Below are 18,972 nucleotides of genomic sequence, written 5' to 3'. Positions count from 1 at the left end.
TGTTTGCTGTTCCACCGTAGCTCAGTCAAATCGGCTCGGATCAACCTACTTTAATCATGGAAATGAATGTCTAGAGCAGGGGCATCGTTCCCATGCAGTGGATCTCGCAACAATGATGATTGGATAAAAGTGGCCGTTAGCTAGCAATACATGCCTGTTCCCAGATGATCCATAAAGTAATATATATTGACCCTTTCATTCATGCAAACGTAGCTGTGTTACACAACACGACCCTCTGCATCTTTTGCTCTGCCAGGGTCTAGTTGATTGACAGTGAACAAAGACCAATTCCCATATAGCATCACGCTTACAAACATAAAGGTGCCTGTATCTCCAAACTTTACAATGGAACGTGGGGTTTTTATTAGAGCAATGTGCTCGGCTTGGTCAACAGCACCTTGTGTGAAAGTTTCACGTTCAATGTCGCAAACAGCCCAAAAAATATTTTTTGGTCGTCGTCGTCGAAGAGGTCGACCCCCAGATCCAGTTTGGCTGGTGGCGACATTGCGAAATCTGGGATCGGCAAGCTTGATCGTGAAACTACTACACAAGGTGCAGTTGGCCACGCCGAGCACATTGCTCTAATAAAAACCCCACGTTTCATTGTAAAGTTTGGAGATACAGGCACCTTTACGTTTGTAAGCGTGATGCTATATGAGAAGTGGTCTTTGTTCATTGCCAAGTAGCTAGACCCTGGAGAGCCAAAGAGGCAGAAGGACCTCTTTGGGTAACTCAGCTAAAAAGTCAGGACTTCAGGGACAATGCATGATAGGTACGCAACTCTCACTTTTATGTCATACATTGGCAGCTAATAGCCACTTTTGTGCATTCCCAACTTTTGTGCATTCTATTGTAGGTGGACGATGCTCCTGCTCCAGACATTCATTTCCATGATTAAAGTAGGTTGATCCGAGCGCAATACATGCCTGTTCCCAGATGATCCATAAAGTAATATATTGACCCTTTCATTCATGCAAACGTAGCTGTGTTACACAACACGACCCTCTGCATCTTTGCTCTGCCAGGGGTCCTGTTGATTGACAGTGAACAAAGACCAATTCCCATATAGCATCACGCTTACAAACATAAAAGGTGCCTGTATCTCAAACTTTACAATGGAACGTGGGGTTTTTATTAGAGCAATGTGCTCGGCTTGGTCAACAGCACCTTGTGTGAGAAAGTTCACGTTCAATGTCGCAAACAGCCCAAAAATATTTTTGGTCGTCGTCGTCCGAAGAGGTCGACCCCCAGATCCAGTTTGGCTGGTGGCGACATTGCGGGAATCTGGATCGGCAAGCTTGATCGTGAAACTACTACACAAGGTGCAGTTCAATATCTGTCGCTCCCCCCATTAAGTTTGAATTTTGTAAGCGTGATGCTATATGAAAGTGGTCTTTGTTCATTGCCAAGTAGCTAGACCCTGGAGGGCTAAAAGAGGCAAGTAAGTTTGTTAACTCAGCTAAAAGTCAGGACTTCAGGGACAATGCATGATAGTACCGCAACTCACTTTTTATGTCATACATTGGCAGCTAATAGCCACTTTTGTGCATTCCCAACTTTTGTGCATTCTATTGTAGGTGGACGATGCTCCTGCTCCAGACATTCATTTCCATGATTAAAGTAGGTTGATCCGAGCTGATTTGGTTGAGTTACGCTCACACAAGATTACATCGGTTGAGCTACATCGAGCGTGCTTTATGTCCGGAGTGATGTAATCTCTCTTTGACCGCAGCTCAGTCAAATCAGCTCGGATCAACCTACTTTAATCATGGAAATGAATGTCTGGAGCAGGGGCATCGTTCCCATGCAGTGGATCCCGCAACAATGATGATTGGATAAAAGTGGCCGTTAGCTAGCAATACATGCCTGTTCCTAGATGATCCATAAAGTAATTATACATTGACCCTTTCATTCATGCAAACGTAGCTGTGTTACACAACACGACCCTCTGCATCTTTTGCGCTGCCAGGGTCCACCTACTTGACAATGAACAAAGACCACTTCTCATATAGCATCACGCTTACAAACATAAAGGTGCCTGTATCTCCAAACTTTACAATCAAACGTGGGGTTTTGAATAGAGCAATGTGCTCGGCTTGGCCAACAGCACCTTGTGAGAAAGTTTCACGTTCAATGTCGCAACTAGCCCAAAAAAATATTTTTTGGTCGTCGCCGACGAAGAGGTCGACCCCCAGATCCAGTTTGGCTGGTAGCGACATTGCGAAATCTGGGATTGGCCACGATCAACGTGAAACTTGCACCCAAGGTGCTGTTGGCCAAGCCGAGGCCATTGCTCTATTAAAAAACCCACGTTTCATTGTAAAGTTTAGAAATACAGGCACCTTTATGTTTTACATATGCTGTAAGCGTGATGCTATATGGAAGGTGGTGTTTGTCATCGTCATGTAGTAGCCAAAGATGCAGAGGGACTTGTTTGTGTAACAAGGCTGAGGGCAGGGCTTGAAGAGTTCTTATTGGCGGAAAGTGCATAACGAATCCTCCCCCTATAGAAGATCCGCCTATGGTAGACCTCATGGGATTCTTTTCGAGTAAAGCCATGGTATGATTAACCAGCCAAAAATGATCAATGCAACAGAGAGTATGAGGAGAGGTGAGTATTTATTCTCTCCAGGATACGTTCCTATGCAAAGTTATACATACAAGCGCATGCCGAAGGTTGTCGTAGGGGAAAAGCACATGTATGTACTCGTATCACATTGTATCAGAGCTCACTCTTTCGTAAACGTAATGACTTGAGCTTACAATGGAACAATCTTCTGTAGCAAGCACTATTGTTGGGTATCATTACTATGGATTTATTATCTTTGAAAATACAAGCGTCTATTTAAACATCTATACAGTACACTGAGAATTGCCACAGTCTATGGTCTAGCAGTATATGAACAAGTAAGCTTTAATGAATGTACATGATGAAAGGAACAAAAGTGTCTCGATACAGTAATATAGTCGATCTAATCTCGCTTTCCAACTTTCACCTTTCTATCCTCTTTTCCCTTCCAGAAACCAATCAGTGGATCACATAGAATCAGCGGGGATCATTGTGTCATTGTATCCTTGGTTGCTGCCGTCATAAGCATCTTCATCCACGATCTCAAACTAGTTGCTGTGCGTGTCTTGACTTCAACATCCCAATATCATCCATGGCAACAAGCCGCCTTTCGTCAAGACATAAGCCCTCTTACGTATTCCATCCAATCCATCGTCACCCTCAGCCGCACCCATGTAACATGATCCATCCTTCTTGCTGACGACATCCCAAGTAGCCAAAACGACATTTCAGGATCACCTAGCACTCTGCTTGATTGGATCCATCCATCCATCCATAACCATTGCAAGTCCAACATGTCGATATGAAGAACTCCTGTGATCGCTTGCTGACGTGCTTCCTTTTCCCATCCGGCTGTTGGCCAATCACTTGCTTGATCATTTTCCATCGCAGCTCAACCAGGTGAAGAATGCTTGTAATAGTAGTTGATAGTTGATATGGTATCATCCATAGGGATCCATACGTATTAAATCAAATTGCTACACGTAAATAAAGCTGCTTCTATACAATGGCTAGTTGCTGTTCACGTAGAAAAGGCTGCAAGGCATGTTGCTGCAAGTAACGTTTTTGGTTGTTGTAAAAGTGAGCAAGAGAACGTGTGTTGTAGTAAAGTGACAAGGTTGCGAATGCTGTTTGAGGTAATGGAGTAACGACCTTGCCAATAGCAGCTGCTGGAATGAATGCTGTTACGATTGGTTGTGGGAGAGGAGTGTTGTCAAGAAAACGTCGGGTGTTGTATGGGGTGCACACGCCGTGGAATGTGCCATTCAGTCAAAGACAATCGGATCAAGACAATCGTAGGGTTGACATGATGGGTTGAAGCAGGACAATTGTTCACGAGGGGTGGATTGAGGAACTGTTGCGTTGGGAGGAAGGAGACAGGTTGCTGGGAGTGACAAGCGTAGATTGTGTGTCCATGACGAAAAAGGTTAAACGCCATTTTTGGGCGACACAGCAGTAAAAAATGTGAGGGTCTCAGGGTTTTTGAAAGCACGCCGCTTTGTCTTCCACTCCTTCTTCGTTCCAATGCCTGACACAGATGAAGAGCAGCCACTGCATCATCATCAATCACAGTCATATCAAACCATAATTCTATCTACCAGCGACGACGAGAATGACAATGATCAAAACAGCCACTTGACGGGTTCCAGCTATAATAACCACCAACACAAACCTCAGCTTGGAAGTATCAGCTTACCGATTTTGACCCTTTGGTACATAAAGCCCTCGATAATCATGCTTGCAAACCAACCAACCTTATTCATTACATAGCTTAGCTGTTGGTGCAGGTCTCACCACGCTGGATTCCTCAATATGCGTCACTGTGCTCAACCATATTGGTACCGAATTTCGCAGGTATAATATGTGAATGCAGAGAGCAAACAGCGGAGTTTATTGATCGCTTTTGTGTAGCGCCAATCTTGCAGCTTGGATCACTAGTGCATACATGCTCACTTGCCTATCAGCACTCCCATTGGGTATTCAAAGAAAAGGATGACTTCATATGCAATGGCGTACTTACATGTCTCTATAATCTCAGTGGGAAAATTATCAGAGGCATTTGGAAGAAAACCAGTGTTGATTGCTACCTCGTTGCTTTTCCTTGTCGGCTCTGTTGGATGCGGTGTATCCCAATCAATGCTTCAAATGATAGCTGCACGAGCAGTTGCTGGTTTTGGTGGAAGTGGCCTGGTGCTCCTTCCAAGCATCCTAATCCATGATCTTGTTCCGCTTGAGCAATCGAGCCAATACCAATCCTATATCAATGTGTCACAAACAGTGAGTATTGGATGGAGTGGGAATATGGTACAAAGCACCAGGTGCATGAATATGAGCTGTGTTGACGAATTATTCAGGTTACAGTGATATTAGGACCCCCATTTGGAGGTTGGATCACCGACATGGTGGGATGGCGCTATTGTTTCCAGCTCAACATTGTACCGGTGCTGGCAATCACCTACGTTTATGCATTTCGATTAAACAACTACAACGCTCCAAAGGAGAATACCTGTGTATGGGAAAAGCTCACAACGATTGATTTTGGTGGTGCTTTTCTCTTGACCATTGGCATCCTTGCTCTTGCTATCGTTCTCATGTCAGGCGGCAACACGCATGATTGGAATGATCCATTCATCGTAACAATGCTATTTGGATCATTGTTGGTATTCATTGCCTTTGCCATCTACGAAAGACGACAAGGAGACAATGGGCTTTTAAGACCTCAAACAGCGTCCAATCGAAATGTCATCTCCACGTGCATCACAGCATTAGGCAACTGTACCAGCGATAGTGGAATCCTTATACTTTTACCACAATACCTAACAGTAAGTATGGATACATGATCGCTCCATTTATTGGAAAGGGGTGAGGTATCACGTATTAATATGAGCCAAAGGTAGTACATGGATCCACCATTTCTGAATCAGGACTCTATCTAACAGCACGATCTATCACAACGCTTGTTGGATGCTATGTTGCCGGGCAATACGTCAAACGCACTGGACATTTTCGTAACTTTTTGATGGCAATGGCAGCGCTTTATATCGTATGTGCCTTTATCCTTGGGAAATGGGTAGTTGCAGCTATACCCCATTTCGCAGGCGTGGCATCCATGTGTTTGACAGGAACAGCATTTGGTGCTATTTCAGTCCCACTCTTCACGGCCGTTGCAAGTGACATACCCAAACCACGTAAGATAAAATGTAAGGCAAATCCAATTGTCATAGCACTAACCATGATTGTTAGAGATTGCATCGGCAACATCCATGTATGTCATGACACGTTATATGGGTATACTGCTCGGAATGGCTCTCAGCTCCACGCTTGTGCAAGGGAATCTCAAAATCCTCTTGAGAGAAAGGATCAATGGTGATGACGCTGATAAGGTGGGAACACTAGCGGGAATATTAAGTTTCAATATCGTATTCTTTATACTCATCATAATGACGCTATCTAGCTCATTGAATTCATTCGCACCTCCATTGATAAGGTAAACACGCTTACACCTGAAGTACAGCACATTGTCTCGGACGCTTTGGCACAATCCTTGGAAAAAGCTTATTACATCTTGGCAAGCATCGCATTCATTTCGGTACTCGCGTTGATGTACATGAAGAACGTGGACGTTAGAAGCAACAACAAATGATTTGCATAAAAGTAACATAGCAATGATTGAATAAAAAGCACGGCACAATGAAAGCGAGCAATAAAAGATCACCCATTCGCAACACAATTCCTCATTTGGGTCTACAAAGAACCAAGCTGTAAGGAGCGGGATTAATTTGACAACCTGGTTATGCTTGCCGATCTCCATAGCTCGACATCCTGCTACTCGGCGTCTCCATGGCAACGACAAGCTAAACATGCATCCTCCATAAGTATCCACTATGCGATGGTCGATCCATTGTAGCTGAGCCTCTATATAATCTGCTGCTCCAAAACGTGATGGTAATTGCGGCATAAAGGATACTCATCAGCTGCGTCATACACGATAACTACTACGTCCCAGGAAATGATTTTGATCTTTAAAAGTACACGCTGGTTGACTTTGCTAAATGTTAGTGGTTCATCTAAGATGGATTTTTGGTTTGGGAAAGCCTAACGACATGTGGGAAAGTGTTCAAGAACGCAATTGGTACATCGCTGAATGAGCTGGTTATGGACATTTACATGCGCCTGTACTACATCGCTTCTGCATCATCACATTACTCGCCCCCTATGTCAACTAAAATTTTAGTCTTTTCGTGTATTGACATCATGAAGCAGCAAACCTGTCACCGCAAACGCAGCTACAATAGTATTCATCTTTGACAATATTACGTATTACACACGAATGAAAAGAGCAACGTTGTTATTTATTTGGTGTTTTGCATCATGGGAAAGCTTGGGTGCGAGTTATGGCTAAAGTTAGCACCGTATTGGCGTCGCCAGTGATGTTCGGCCTATCATTAACAATACGCATGTCAAAAATGTGGCACTCATTTCATTGGATGATGAATCCTCTTACTTGTTTTCTGGCTTCGTATAAATCATTTTGGACAAGGCCGCTTGACCGCCGACGAGCCATGGCGTGAGGTGACATATCATTTGAATTGCTTTGTTGATTGCCAGCTTCCACTGAATTCCGGCGTTTGTTCATGTAGAGTGCAGCACCTGCAGCACCAACAGCACCAAGAGTAAAGAATGTTCCAGCAGCAGGCATGATGAAGATAGTTGATTGCTTGAAGAAATAAAAGAGAGAGAAAAGAAATAACTTGAAGAGGATGGAGAGGATATGATTGTGAAAAAAGAGAAAAGAATGGGCCTATATATACGCGAATTTCTGATGGGTGGGAATATCTTGAATGTCGGTGTCATGCGACTAGTTTACAAGTGTATCTTTCTCGCTTGAAGCGGCATATTTGTATATAAGAAAGGGATGGGCGTTGATAGTAGGTGCAATAGGTGTGGGAGAAGAAGCAGCCCTAGTGTATATCTAATTAGAAACCATGCTACCCCCACTTCCTTATCTGTGCCCCCAAGTCTGCTGACATTGTCCCATACTTGCAATGCAACGGCGATTGGACACACATACTCTCCCACACGCCTTATACAGCTTTAGCTCCAAAACCCACCCAACTTGAAAATATAGCATACATGCCATGTCCTAGAAGCTCCTATCTAATCAAAGGGACAACGGCATAACGTGTGTGTCACATACCTGTTGCTGTTGTTACACGCATTTTGCACTGCTGCGGGTGCCAGATGGCACAGCACATTAATGACACGACCCAAATGGGGAGTATTGACAAAAGTGGGTGGGATCCTCCTGCACATGTGTCATGCACCAATGAGCACTATTTTGACAAACCATTCAATTCCCAATGAACCAAGCAAGCAATTACTACAACATGTTTTATTGTGATTATATGCACAAGATAAAGAATCCATCCTTAAAACTCCTTCTTCTTTTCATCGATAGAGTAGCCTCCAGGACCCATGGTGACGAGTAGCAGAAATCCTCCAACGATGGAAAGGGTTTGGAAAAAGTCGTACTTGAGGAAGTCTCTCTTGAAATGGCTGTGGGAAACGGACCAAAAGTTGTTGATGAGGATGTTGAATACTGAAAGGAAGAGAACCAGGAACATTGCTGAGTATTTTGCCTTGAAACCAACAGCGACCATAACGCAAGCAGCGAGACCAAGCAAAGATACAATGATACGAATGAGAGACCATTCACCATGGAATGCGGATCCGATAAAGAGGAAAATAAGCAAGATGCGACCCGCCAATTGCAAATAGGTGCGACGATTGCTTTCTGACAGCTGTGGCAATGCTGCAAACATACGCTTCTTTTTACCCAATGCATCCGAGAGAACCATGACAAGACCTCCAATCACCGATAGGTTACGCAAGAAAAAGGAGAGATCAAAGATCAAGCCATATCCCAATGCTTGAGCAACCACGACGCCCAATAAACCATACACTGCATACTCTTGATAACGTCTTGCAATCACCAATCCAGAACCAGCCAACATTACCTATACAAGTAGATGTTAGTAACAATACGCGTATACCTCCATAGTTGTTGTATCCTTATTCCCCTTCGATCAAAAAGTACTTACGATCACATTAAGACCAAGGAAGATTTGACTAATACCTCGTGGAAAGTGTCGATAATCTTGCATGTACGTGTTTTGGTCAGACCACTGGGTGGCAATCCGTAGAGCATCTTCGAGGAAAGTAACAACAATGAGGAAGCGTCCGATTGCAGGAATGTAGGGCTTGAGTGGTTGACCAACACGGTCGATGACGTCTTCTGCTTTTGAACTGAATGACTCCACCTGCAGCTTGAGATCGGACATGATGACTTTTAAAAGGAATGAAAAGAGGAAAGAGAGACAAGACGTGTTCTACCTCTGTAAATGAATTGTATTCATACCGGGCAAGGGGGTTTTCAAGCCATCCTGCATTAAGGCATCCAATCATATCCTCCCAACACCTAACAGAAATACACCTCTTTTTGCCACAGCATTTCATGCCCTTTATCATTTCAGCATAGTCTAGGATCGGCATGCCACTTTTTGATTACTTGAGTCCTTGATGAGCTGCCCACCCATGTAGGACCTTTTTACTTGTCGATGATGATGATAGCTTGTAGGTACTTGTGTCACCTGATCGACATCTTCCGTTACGCCACCAATATGCGATCCTGGTGGGGTACTACGCAAAATGCCCGCTGGTGCTGTTCCCCTGGCAACCCCTCTTTCATTTTGATTATCAGCCTTTCAAGAAGCATCCTTTATACATTGTCTTTTGCAAAGGAGTACATATCATTCTTTTCATAATAGGATCTCAAGAATCAACTACAACCACCATAGTGTGGCGCGGTTGCTACCGATCTGACATATGCGCATTACGATGTCGCACATTAAAGCGGAAACAAAGCGGGCTTTGACCTGTTAATTACCCACCACCCCAGTGCATACACCTGCACCCACTCAATTTACACTCTATGACACCATCAACAGCCATTTATCCACATTGATAGATTGAAAACATTCCCCATTTCAAGTATCATGATTTATCTGTATTAACAATGATAGCTTCTTTGTTGACGTTAAGGGAATGATACCATCATGTTGTTATATGAAGAATCTTAGGGAGGGAGGAGGATTTGCGATGCTTGCTATCTATTATCGACGATTGCATCTCTCGTCATCATCGCTGTAGCGGCAGCCCAAGGGAAAATCTATCTCAAGTTCACGCTAAACTTCAACTAGATATTAGACACGCATCGCTCTCAATCTACTACTTGCCAACAACATAGCTTTTCCTACATTGGCTAGGCCATAACCAAATACTCGACTTGACGTAGACATACGCTATCGGTAGAGTTCCATCCTTGCAGTAAGGCATTGTGCACATTCGTAGACATGAGCTATACTTGGGTTGTTTGATTGATTGTCTTTGTAGAAGGAGAACAATGAATACTTTTATTACGGAGTCCACATAAATATAGGATGTAATAGAATGTGCATCATAATAGGCTATCCAATTGTAGCTATTATTGCATGTCCTCTTATAAAAGAATAGGTGTTGGGTGATGTAGCCATTTGGTATGTGAGTCAATATTGCTCAACATTGGATCCCCACCCCCAACGCAATATATCCTAGGCGAGATTTAAGGCGCAGCATTACATTCTCTTTACATGACGGAACAGTAAATGGGTCGATGCAAGCAACCAACAGGCAGCATAATATCGTTTCACCGTGGTCCCAGGTAGACAAACTCGGTGCCCTCCCACCAGAAGTGGACAATGAAGGCAACATTGAATACAAAGTAAGTGCCAATGTGCGTTTATTAAAGATGCATAGCCATTTCTCATTGCCTAATCGTCTAGCTCAAACTCGTGAATCCATCCGATGAACGACTAGAACACCTCATTACACAGCTCAAATGGAGGTGAATATTGATATTCTATTACAACAATGACTCCAAACGAACTAACATGATGTATACAGACTTGCTGAAGGGGATGGAGAAGCCATGTATGAGATAGGGGTGGATGACGATGGCACTTGTGTCGGTAAGTGACTCATATCAGCGTATGAACAACGTATAGTGGACTAATCGATCAATAGGATTGACGACAAAGGAGATGGAAGCATCGATGACCACATTACGTCGCATGGCGGATGAATTGGATGCTGATGTGTTTATTGTGCGACAAGTGGGAATGGACAAGCTCGGTCGTTTGCAGGAACACGATCGTACAGTACTAGAAGCGGTGATACGACATCGATTCAAAGAGCATCAACAATGCTATACGGATATGCGAATTGCAATATTGGGTGGACATGGAGAAGGGAAATCAACATTACTCGGCTATATCACTCATGGCATCCAAGACAATGGTCGTGGTCGGTCTCGACTCAGCTGTGCTCGCCATCGACATGAAATCGAATCGGGTCGAACATCTTCAATATCACACGAGATTATTGGTTATGATTCTGATGGACGTTTAATCAACTATGCGAATGAACATATCAATACCTGGGAGCAAATTTGTGAAGCGAGCACCAAAGTGATCACATTCCTCGACCTATGTGGCCATGCAAAGTATTTACGCACCACCATTTCGGGCATGTCTGGTTATTGTCCCGATTATGCAGCTCTCGTCATATCAGGCAATCTGGGTAACATCTCGGAGATGACACATGAGCATTTAGCTATTGCAGTCATGCTACGGGTTCCTGTATTCGTCATTGTCACCAAGGTCGACATCGCTACTCGTGCCCAATTACAGAATACTCTCAACACCCTTGTACAGTTATTACGTTCTCCTGGGGTCGACAAACTTCCCTTCATCGTACGCAGCGAAAACGATTTTGGATCATGCACTTCGACTTGGACACGGCGTGGACCCGAAGTACCAATCTTTCTCGTCTCCAATGTCACCGGCACCAACATTGATCTACTCCAACAATTTTTGAGCACCCTTCCCAAACCGACTAAGCAGTATCATAAGCTCTTGGAAGAACCCGTGGAATTTCAGATTGAAAAGGTTTACACAATTCCAGGTATGTCTCACACATTGCCAACATTTAAAAAATTCATCTCTAACATTGGATCAAAAAGATGTTGGATTGGTAGTGGGTGGTATGCTTCAAAAAGGCCGAATCAATATACACGACAAGATGCAATCCTACAACCTCGGCCCTGACAACAAAGGAAACTTCATCAAAGTCCAAGTCAGCTCAATTCATAGACATCGGATGCCATCTCATTACGTGCATTGTGGACAAGTCGCAACGCTTGCTATCACGTCTCCAGAGTTGGATCAAATGCGAATACAGCGAGGAATGGTGCTCCTAGGCACAGATACACCTACCAGCTATTACGAGTTTGAAGTCGAACTTTTGGTGCTATATCATCCAACAGGGGTAGCTGCTGGTACATGTGGTATGCTCTATTCGGGATCCATCCGCCAACAAGCACGAGTCATTGCTGTTTCTCCTCAAGGAACCAAAGCAGAGGATGGAGGTACCAGCAGCAGCAGCAGCAGCAGCAGCGATGGGATTGAATCAAATGGCTCTTCCTCAAGCAAGATTCGTTCTGGAAAAGAAGGTCGATGCGTGTTACGCTTTATGAACGAACCCAAATACCTCTGTATCGATGCCCAAATACTCTTCGTGGATGGCAAAGCTAAATGTCTAGGGCGAGTGACCAAGCTGGGAAACGATTTGGATAATCCATAGACTATTGCTACTTTATCATTTGCTTCTTGTAAATAGAAATACTTGCGATAATGAAGTCTTTAAAACCATTTGCTAATAACATCATTCATATCACAATACAACATGGCTTGTTTTCTTATTACTTTATGCTAGTGGAACAGGGGGATTTGTGCGGGAGAATTGAAGATGGGAAGAAGGTAAATGGTCTATCCAATAGTGTAATCATCAGCTGCAAGAAGGATTTCTTTTGTGATCTGGGCCGGGCTATCAGTCTCTAGATTATGCGCCTCAATTACCTATATTGTGTGATGCATGTTAGCAAAAAAAGGGATTACATAAACCATCAACCAAATCCTTACATCAACATCACAAATGAGTCGTTCACTGACAAAGGATACCATCACGGGGAAGAAACCATTTGCATCCTCGCCTGGTACGTTGCATTCGAGAGAGCCTGATTTGTTGGAGCTGTTAATCACGGGCAATTGCCAATCAAGTACCCGACGTTGACGATCCACAAAGTATGAGCCATCGGCACTGTGCACAGTTGCTGCAGGTTCAGCACTAAAAAAAGAAATTAGATACAGCCAATGCAAAAGATAAAGCTGACTTACGGTAGAGGAATAGAAACAACAACGTCACGAAGCTCCAAGTGATCTGCTTCTAATTCGTATTCGATATTTACATCACATGTACCATCACCAGCAGGGGAAGGCCAGCAATTGATGGAAAGAGGAACCGCCGTTTCATCTCGAGTAGAAAACTTCCATCTGACAACCTCAAGATTTTGCTGCACAGGGAATGGACGTGATACATCTCGCATTTGAACCATCTTGTCGTTCTTGAAAGCATTCTTATCCACATTTGGATGGGTCTAATCATACATGGTGTGAATTATCGTGGCCATTTGACATCCAATCATTCCCATCCATACCTTGAAATTGATAGCTGGATCATCAGCAGCTTGCAGTGTCAAACGGACACGTGCGTTAGCAGCATCGCCAACACGTAATGTGAGAACACCTCGAACTTCCATTTGCTCCAAACCACCATCTCGGTTAGCTGCCATCGATACTCGCTCTTCAATCCAAACATGCACTCTGAAAAGAAAAAAGGGGTTGACAATAGATGAATACGCACGATCCATTATCCACATAATATCCAATTTACTCACCCTTCGACTTCCTTTGTGATAGTGCTTGATGCAGCTGATCGCGAGGATTTGAGCAATGGTTCTTCAACCTCGGTTTTGATGGCTTCAAACAAATCGGTCGACTTCGGCTTACGGCCAAGTTGCATACCACGTGCCTTTGTACCAGAGGATGCAGGAGGCGTAGATGAACGGCTGTTGAATGCGGGCGAGTCGATGGTAGTTTGCACAGTTGGCTCCAATGCTGGTGAGAAGCGTCCACCCATGTAGTTGCCTTGTGAGCTAAAGTTGCCCTGCATGAAACCTTGGCCACGCTTTTGAGCCTCCTTCTTTTGCATTTCAAATTGCTTGGCACGTCTCTTGAGTTCCTCCTTTGCTTCTTGTTCTTTGTTCTAAAGACATGCTTAGAAATATTCATAATGACGCGCACACACACACACAATGATACATACCTTGGCAATGATCTCCTGTATCCTTTCTTCATGACTCTCCATTTCAATAATGCTCTTGACCTGTGCCAAATTCACGTTCTCCCGATAACCTTCAGAGATGATTTCATCAAAAGCACATAGCAATTCAAAGGCGTTGCGAAGGATATCTTGCTCATCACACGAGCGACAAATGTCGGTGACCACGCGGGCAAAAAGGTGAAGTGATTCGATATCTTGAAGGATGTTGGACTAGCATATACACAAAAGAGTTATTAACAAATGTAGTGAATGCAACCAGTGTCCATGATTGGCGGTGGATACGATATTTACTTGACGGTTGGTAATAAGCACCATAAAGAGCTCTTCTAGAGGTTGATATACATAACGCACATGCTCGGTCTCAACAGTCGTATGTTGGTGTCCAGTGCTGGTCAATTTTGGGAATGAAGCAAGAAGACCTTCGATGCGAGAACGCTGCATTTCACGAAACTGGCGAGAGATGACGGCTATGTTGGCAGTGTCAGTAAACGCATGATGACGTGTAAGTGCGACAGTGGCTCACCTTTGCCGCTCTTGGTCACAATGGCAGCTGCAAGGACGACCTGTGAATGCAATGGATGAGCATAATTTCAAGGTGGCAAGGTTGGGAATGGCAAGTACCATGGCGCGATGTTGTAAAGTGCTGGATACACGAAGGAAAGGCACGACAGATTCAGCACGGCGCTTCAACTAAAGTTGAGACATCCCGGAGTTGAAAACCAATTTGAATGAAGCCATCCAGTTGCTAAGAAGCACGTAAAGCTGTATCCTAGGCAACCTTTGAAATAAAAGATGCATTTAAGCATTCATTAGAGTTTGTTCTTTGCTATCTCGATATGTAAATTGATTAGTCCCCCTTCATCTAAATCATGCTATCCTGCTGCAACAGTACTCAACCCATTGTTGTTCGACACATCCATTGTAATAACACGCTATGATTGCAGTAAACCATCCTTCTCCTAGAGCAGATCAATGTTTACTGTCGCAATAGATTGCTTCATCAAATCAAGGAACGTTTATCATATCGCTCGGAGAATAACAACCATGGAATGTGTTATGGATATGATGCTTGCTTTGACGACTCCAGCGACCCGATAGCGGCTAGAATGCTGGTTGAAATGAGGATGTCTTTATATATATGTGCATGTATTTAGTAAGCATCGGCTCACATTTATCGCTTCCCATTGCTCATAATGCTCACATCTTGGCTGCTAGTATCGCTGCTGCTGACCACAGCATACGCTTTTCAGGTACCTAACAACGCCTCTACCTCCAGATCATCATTGTATACTTACGTATACACGATATAGAATAATTGCACTAATAACGTTGTGGCATGTATGGAGGAGACATAGTGCAACAAGCTCAAGTATAAGAAAGCTGCTGACACAACATTATAGATTGGGGTCAAAATTCGTATGGAGCAGCAAATCCTACCGATAAAAAGAATTGGCAACAACCGCTTCGATATTATTGCGAGGATGATTCCATTGATGTTCTCCCTGTGTCGTTCTTGACAACGTTCTTTAGCACAGGTGGCAAACCTACAATCAATCTTGCCAATGTAAGCATTGCTACGTGCTTCTTTGTTATGGTTGTATTGTATCTTACAAAAGTTTACATGCGTAGTATTGTAACAGCGTGGACAATTCTACATTCCCAGGAACCCAGTTGGCAGATTGCTCAGGCATGGAAGATGATATTCGATATTGCCAGCAAAGAGGCAAAGCCATCACATTGTCTTTGGGTGGAGCCACAGGTGGTGTAGGCTTTTCTTCGGATGATCAAGCAAATGCATTTGCAGATACTCTTTGGAATGACTTTTTGGGTGGGACATCAACAACACGTCCATTTGGCAATGTATCTCTTGATGGGTAAAGTGATCATTCAATCTTACTTTGGTGATGAGCTCACATGCATGTATCATGTACGTAGCATTGATTTGGATATCGAAGGCGGTGGAGCAGCACGTAAGTTGATATACCAAAGGCACATAGAAAAGTTATCATAGCTGACCCTATTCCCTGTAGACTATCCGGTCTTCCTTCGTAAATTGAAAACCTACTTTGATGGAGCCGATAAGAAATACTACATTACAGCAGCACCACAATGTGTATTTCCAGATGCCAACTTACAGCAAACTATGAATGATTTCCCGATGGATGCCGTATATGTCCAATTTTGTAAGTAACATGTCTCGGGCAATTTCCTACAGCTAATGCTCGGTATAATAGACAACAACCCCTGTGGGTTACAAACATATGGCAAAGCATCCCAATGGAACTTTGGTATGTGGGATCATTGGGCACGCAACGTATCTCCAAACAAGGACGTCAAGATTTACATTGGTGCTCCTGCCAGCAGCAGTGCCGCTGGGGGTGGTTATGTACCTTTGGCCACGCTTGCTAAGATTGTTAACGACACTCGTCATTCATTCCCAAGTTTCGGTGGTGTCATGTATTGGGGTACAGCTATCCAAATTATCATGATGATGAAATGCCACTCATTTGTGCTCCCATACGTAGATGCATCACAAGCACGTGCCAATGGACGAATGGATTCAGGGATCAAGGGAATAATGGGTAATACTTGTAATGGCGGTTTTGAATACCCACCATGCGATGCACCAACATGGGATCATTCTGGAAGATTGTATACCGCTGGAAATCGTGTTTCACACAAGTAAGTTGTCAACACCTACAGCTATGTAATAATGAATAAGCATGTTGTATACTCATCATCCCCCTTTTCTTTGCTTTGTAGTGGGTAAGTGATTGATTTCAAGATATCTTGTAGTAGTTCCATGAATTGAATAACGCGTTTTTTTCGGCATTTAGATACATCTGGGAGGTAAGCGTAAATAAATCATACAGGGATGCATCTCACACGTTATTCGGTAGGCAAAATGGTCCGCAAGTGCAGAGCCCAAAGCAAACCCCATGGGTGAATGGGCACCAGGTAATCGATGGCTAGCTGCTAATTATAGGACATGAGCTCATCTAAGAATGAATCTAGTCAAAGCATGCCAAGCAAATGGCTCACCACCCAATATCCCCAGCATACCCATACATCAAAGCCCATCATCGTCTGCTTCCGTACCCACACAAAAGCCGCTTCCTTCAACAAGCAGCAACGCTAATACAAGTAACACGATGAACAATGCTCCACCATCTTCGGTAAAACCAACATCCTTGGGAAGACCAAACGCCACAACAGCTACCCCCACTCCATTGCCACCACAAACGACACAACAAACACAACCTACTGGCAACCCTTGTAATACACTCCCATTGTGGTCGCCAAGCTCAACTTACACTGGTGGCTCCAAAGTTGTGTATCAGCAAAAGGTGTGGTCTGCTGCTTGGTGGACGTATGGCGATGTACCCGGTGGTGCAGCGGGTGTTTGGTCCATGGAAAAAGCATGTCCATAATAGTGAATAATTTTAATTTATTTGAATCCATCACTCGTTGTAACATCAGTAATGCTAAATCGGGAGTATAAATATACAAACATGCTTATTGCATGATGCCGATCCATGCTGTACCACATACACAGAGGGAGATAATGCACTTGATACAGCCCGCTTTATCCTTCATTGCCCAATGGATGTAGATTCAATTTGCACATGTCTGACATGGGTGATGCTTAATTTGCCGAGGGTCAACGCTTAGGGGTGATGTCCACCCCCCAACCCATCCCCTTCCTTTACCAGTCTTAAAGACACCATTTCATCTTCAGGGTTATGTGTTTTTCTTTGCTTTTACATTCATGTCAGGATACGCTTCAACCACTACAGCAACATTATTCACGTCGTACGGTTGGCCATCCGATGCTGTTTCTCTAGGCAGCTTATCGCCTGTATACAGCAAACGTGAAGAAGAGCCGGTGCGTTCCTTGCTTAAGGCATTGATCAAAAACCACCATGATGTATTTCACATTGAGCATCGTGACAAACCAAATGAATTGGCACGTGTACTTGTAGCTCTACATGATCTGGGAGGTAAGCTAAGCTTTGTAGAATGGGATTGTTGGTGATTCTTACAGTTGCCATGATCGTAGCAACACGAGAAAAAATCGTTCAGGGTTACTACAAAGTTATCCCTACCCTTGTTCCACTTTTACACACTAATCAAAAAGCGCTTACCATTACACGAGATTCATGGAAGGATTACCTTGGCGACACACAGTAAGGCATTCACTTTTACCCCCTTCCCCCCTTTACTACTAGCATGTTTCGCTTACACAACAAACAAATCGTGAAACACGTACAGGTACTATAGAGCGTATTTGGCCTTTTTTACCGATCAAATACAAGATCTAGGAATAGAATCGACAATCGACAACTTCCTTTTTGATATCGACAGCCCTTTATCGACTTCTTTTGGTGCTCAATTGCAGCCGCTGGTGCATATGACCTTTGGACTTGAATATGGAATGCAAGACATTGTAGCTCAAGGCCTTGCTTATCTTGCCAGCAGCCACACAGATATACAACTTCTTATTCAAGAATACGATAATGGTCATTGTGCCCATGAACCCGAACACATTCTCTTTGACATGGTGGCTGCCGATCCTCGCTTTGATGGACGTATGGAGACTGCTGACACTGTACCTGCCGCCATTAAAATACTACTCAAGAGTCAAGCAAGCCTACTAGCCACCTATGTCAACACCGCATCTCTTCGTTCTCCTGAACAACTCGTACACCTTGCTGCAAAACTTTTGCCGATTATGCAACATTGTCGCAGTGGAGCAAGTCTGCTTGCGTCAGCTTTGGCTATTCAAGCTTGGGCATCCACAGGTAGAAACGTCGACCAATTACTTCGAATCCAATGGTTGGCAACTCTTTGCACATACATCGCTGAAAATCGACCAATGCCTCCTGCCCATACATCATCTATTGATATTACACCTAAAGCCAGCCATGAGAACAACGACCTTTGCCTTTGGCAAAAGCTGATTGATCGAGTCCTCAATGCTGGTGATCCCATCCACATCCTAAGCATCCAATCACTTGTCAAAGCAGCCAAGTTATATGGTGACACGCAACATTATCTTGATGCTG

General features: G+C 43.8%; 7 protein-coding genes across 7 annotated transcripts; 4 read left to right on the top strand and 3 right to left on the bottom strand.

Moving 5' to 3' along the window:
- Positions 1-4,093: 4,093 nt before the first annotated feature.
- O0I10_007964 (uncharacterized protein) lies at positions 4,094-6,212 on the top strand (the record flags this gene model as incomplete). Its single annotated transcript, XM_058487971.1, has 8 exons — positions 4,094-4,281; positions 4,340-4,423; positions 4,481-4,545; positions 4,608-4,846; positions 4,924-5,391; positions 5,463-5,757; positions 5,813-5,952; positions 6,024-6,212. The coding sequence occupies 8 exons, from the start codon at positions 4,094-4,096 to the stop codon at positions 6,210-6,212; spliced, it is 1,668 nt and encodes a 555-aa protein (XP_058341309.1).
- Positions 6,213-6,921: 709 nt separating this feature from the next.
- Positions 6,922-7,268, bottom strand: O0I10_007963 (uncharacterized protein; the record flags this gene model as incomplete). Its single annotated transcript, XM_058487970.1, has 2 exons — positions 6,922-7,008; positions 7,074-7,268. The coding sequence occupies 2 exons, from the start codon at positions 7,266-7,268 to the stop codon at positions 6,922-6,924; spliced, it is 282 nt and encodes a 93-aa protein (XP_058341308.1).
- Positions 7,269-7,998: 730 nt separating this feature from the next.
- O0I10_007962 (uncharacterized protein) lies at positions 7,999-8,910 on the bottom strand (the record flags this gene model as incomplete). Its single annotated transcript, XM_058487969.1, has 2 exons — positions 7,999-8,586; positions 8,671-8,910. 2 exons carry the CDS (start codon positions 8,908-8,910, stop codon positions 7,999-8,001), a joined length of 828 nt encoding a protein of 275 aa, XP_058341307.1.
- Positions 8,911-10,280: 1,370 nt separating this feature from the next.
- On the top strand, positions 10,281-12,307 carry O0I10_007961 (uncharacterized protein; the record flags this gene model as incomplete). The annotated part of the gene is made up of 5 exons (XM_058487968.1): positions 10,281-10,388; positions 10,450-10,511; positions 10,571-10,635; positions 10,691-11,629; positions 11,688-12,307. The coding sequence occupies 5 exons, from the start codon at positions 10,281-10,283 to the stop codon at positions 12,305-12,307; spliced, it is 1,794 nt and encodes a 597-aa protein (XP_058341306.1).
- Positions 12,308-12,492: 185 nt separating this feature from the next.
- O0I10_007960 (uncharacterized protein) lies at positions 12,493-14,530 on the bottom strand (the record flags this gene model as incomplete). The annotated part of the gene is made up of 9 exons (XM_058487967.1): positions 12,493-12,582; positions 12,646-12,850; positions 12,901-13,160; positions 13,221-13,386; positions 13,461-13,828; positions 13,889-14,116; positions 14,198-14,373; positions 14,430-14,469; positions 14,528-14,530. 9 exons carry the CDS (start codon positions 14,528-14,530, stop codon positions 12,493-12,495), a joined length of 1,536 nt encoding a protein of 511 aa, XP_058341305.1.
- A 514-nt stretch (positions 14,531-15,044) lies between these two features.
- On the top strand, positions 15,045-17,337 carry O0I10_007959 (uncharacterized protein; the record flags this gene model as incomplete). Its single annotated transcript, XM_058487966.1, has 10 exons — positions 15,045-15,156; positions 15,307-15,470; positions 15,536-15,780; positions 15,842-15,876; positions 15,937-16,089; positions 16,141-16,371; positions 16,432-16,588; positions 16,744-16,756; positions 16,807-16,864; positions 16,922-17,337. The coding sequence occupies 10 exons, from the start codon at positions 15,045-15,047 to the stop codon at positions 17,335-17,337; spliced, it is 1,584 nt and encodes a 527-aa protein (XP_058341304.1).
- A 338-nt stretch (positions 17,338-17,675) lies between these two features.
- On the top strand, positions 17,676-18,949 carry O0I10_007958 (uncharacterized protein; the record flags this gene model as incomplete). The annotated part of the gene is made up of 4 exons (XM_058487965.1): positions 17,676-17,907; positions 17,967-18,093; positions 18,179-18,888; positions 18,939-18,949. The coding sequence occupies 4 exons, from the start codon at positions 17,676-17,678 to the stop codon at positions 18,947-18,949; spliced, it is 1,080 nt and encodes a 359-aa protein (XP_058341303.1).
- Positions 18,950-18,972: the final 23 nt, after the last annotated feature.

The sequence above is a fragment of the Lichtheimia ornata genome (assembly GCF_029851405.1).
Source record: "Lichtheimia ornata isolate CBS 291.66 chromosome Unknown scaffold00040, whole genome shotgun sequence".
NCBI classification, from domain to species: domain Eukaryota; kingdom Fungi; phylum Mucoromycota; class Mucoromycetes; order Mucorales; family Lichtheimiaceae; genus Lichtheimia; species Lichtheimia ornata.
The sequence above is the reverse complement of the archived record's forward strand: the minus strand, read 5'-3'. Positions and strand labels throughout refer to the sequence as shown.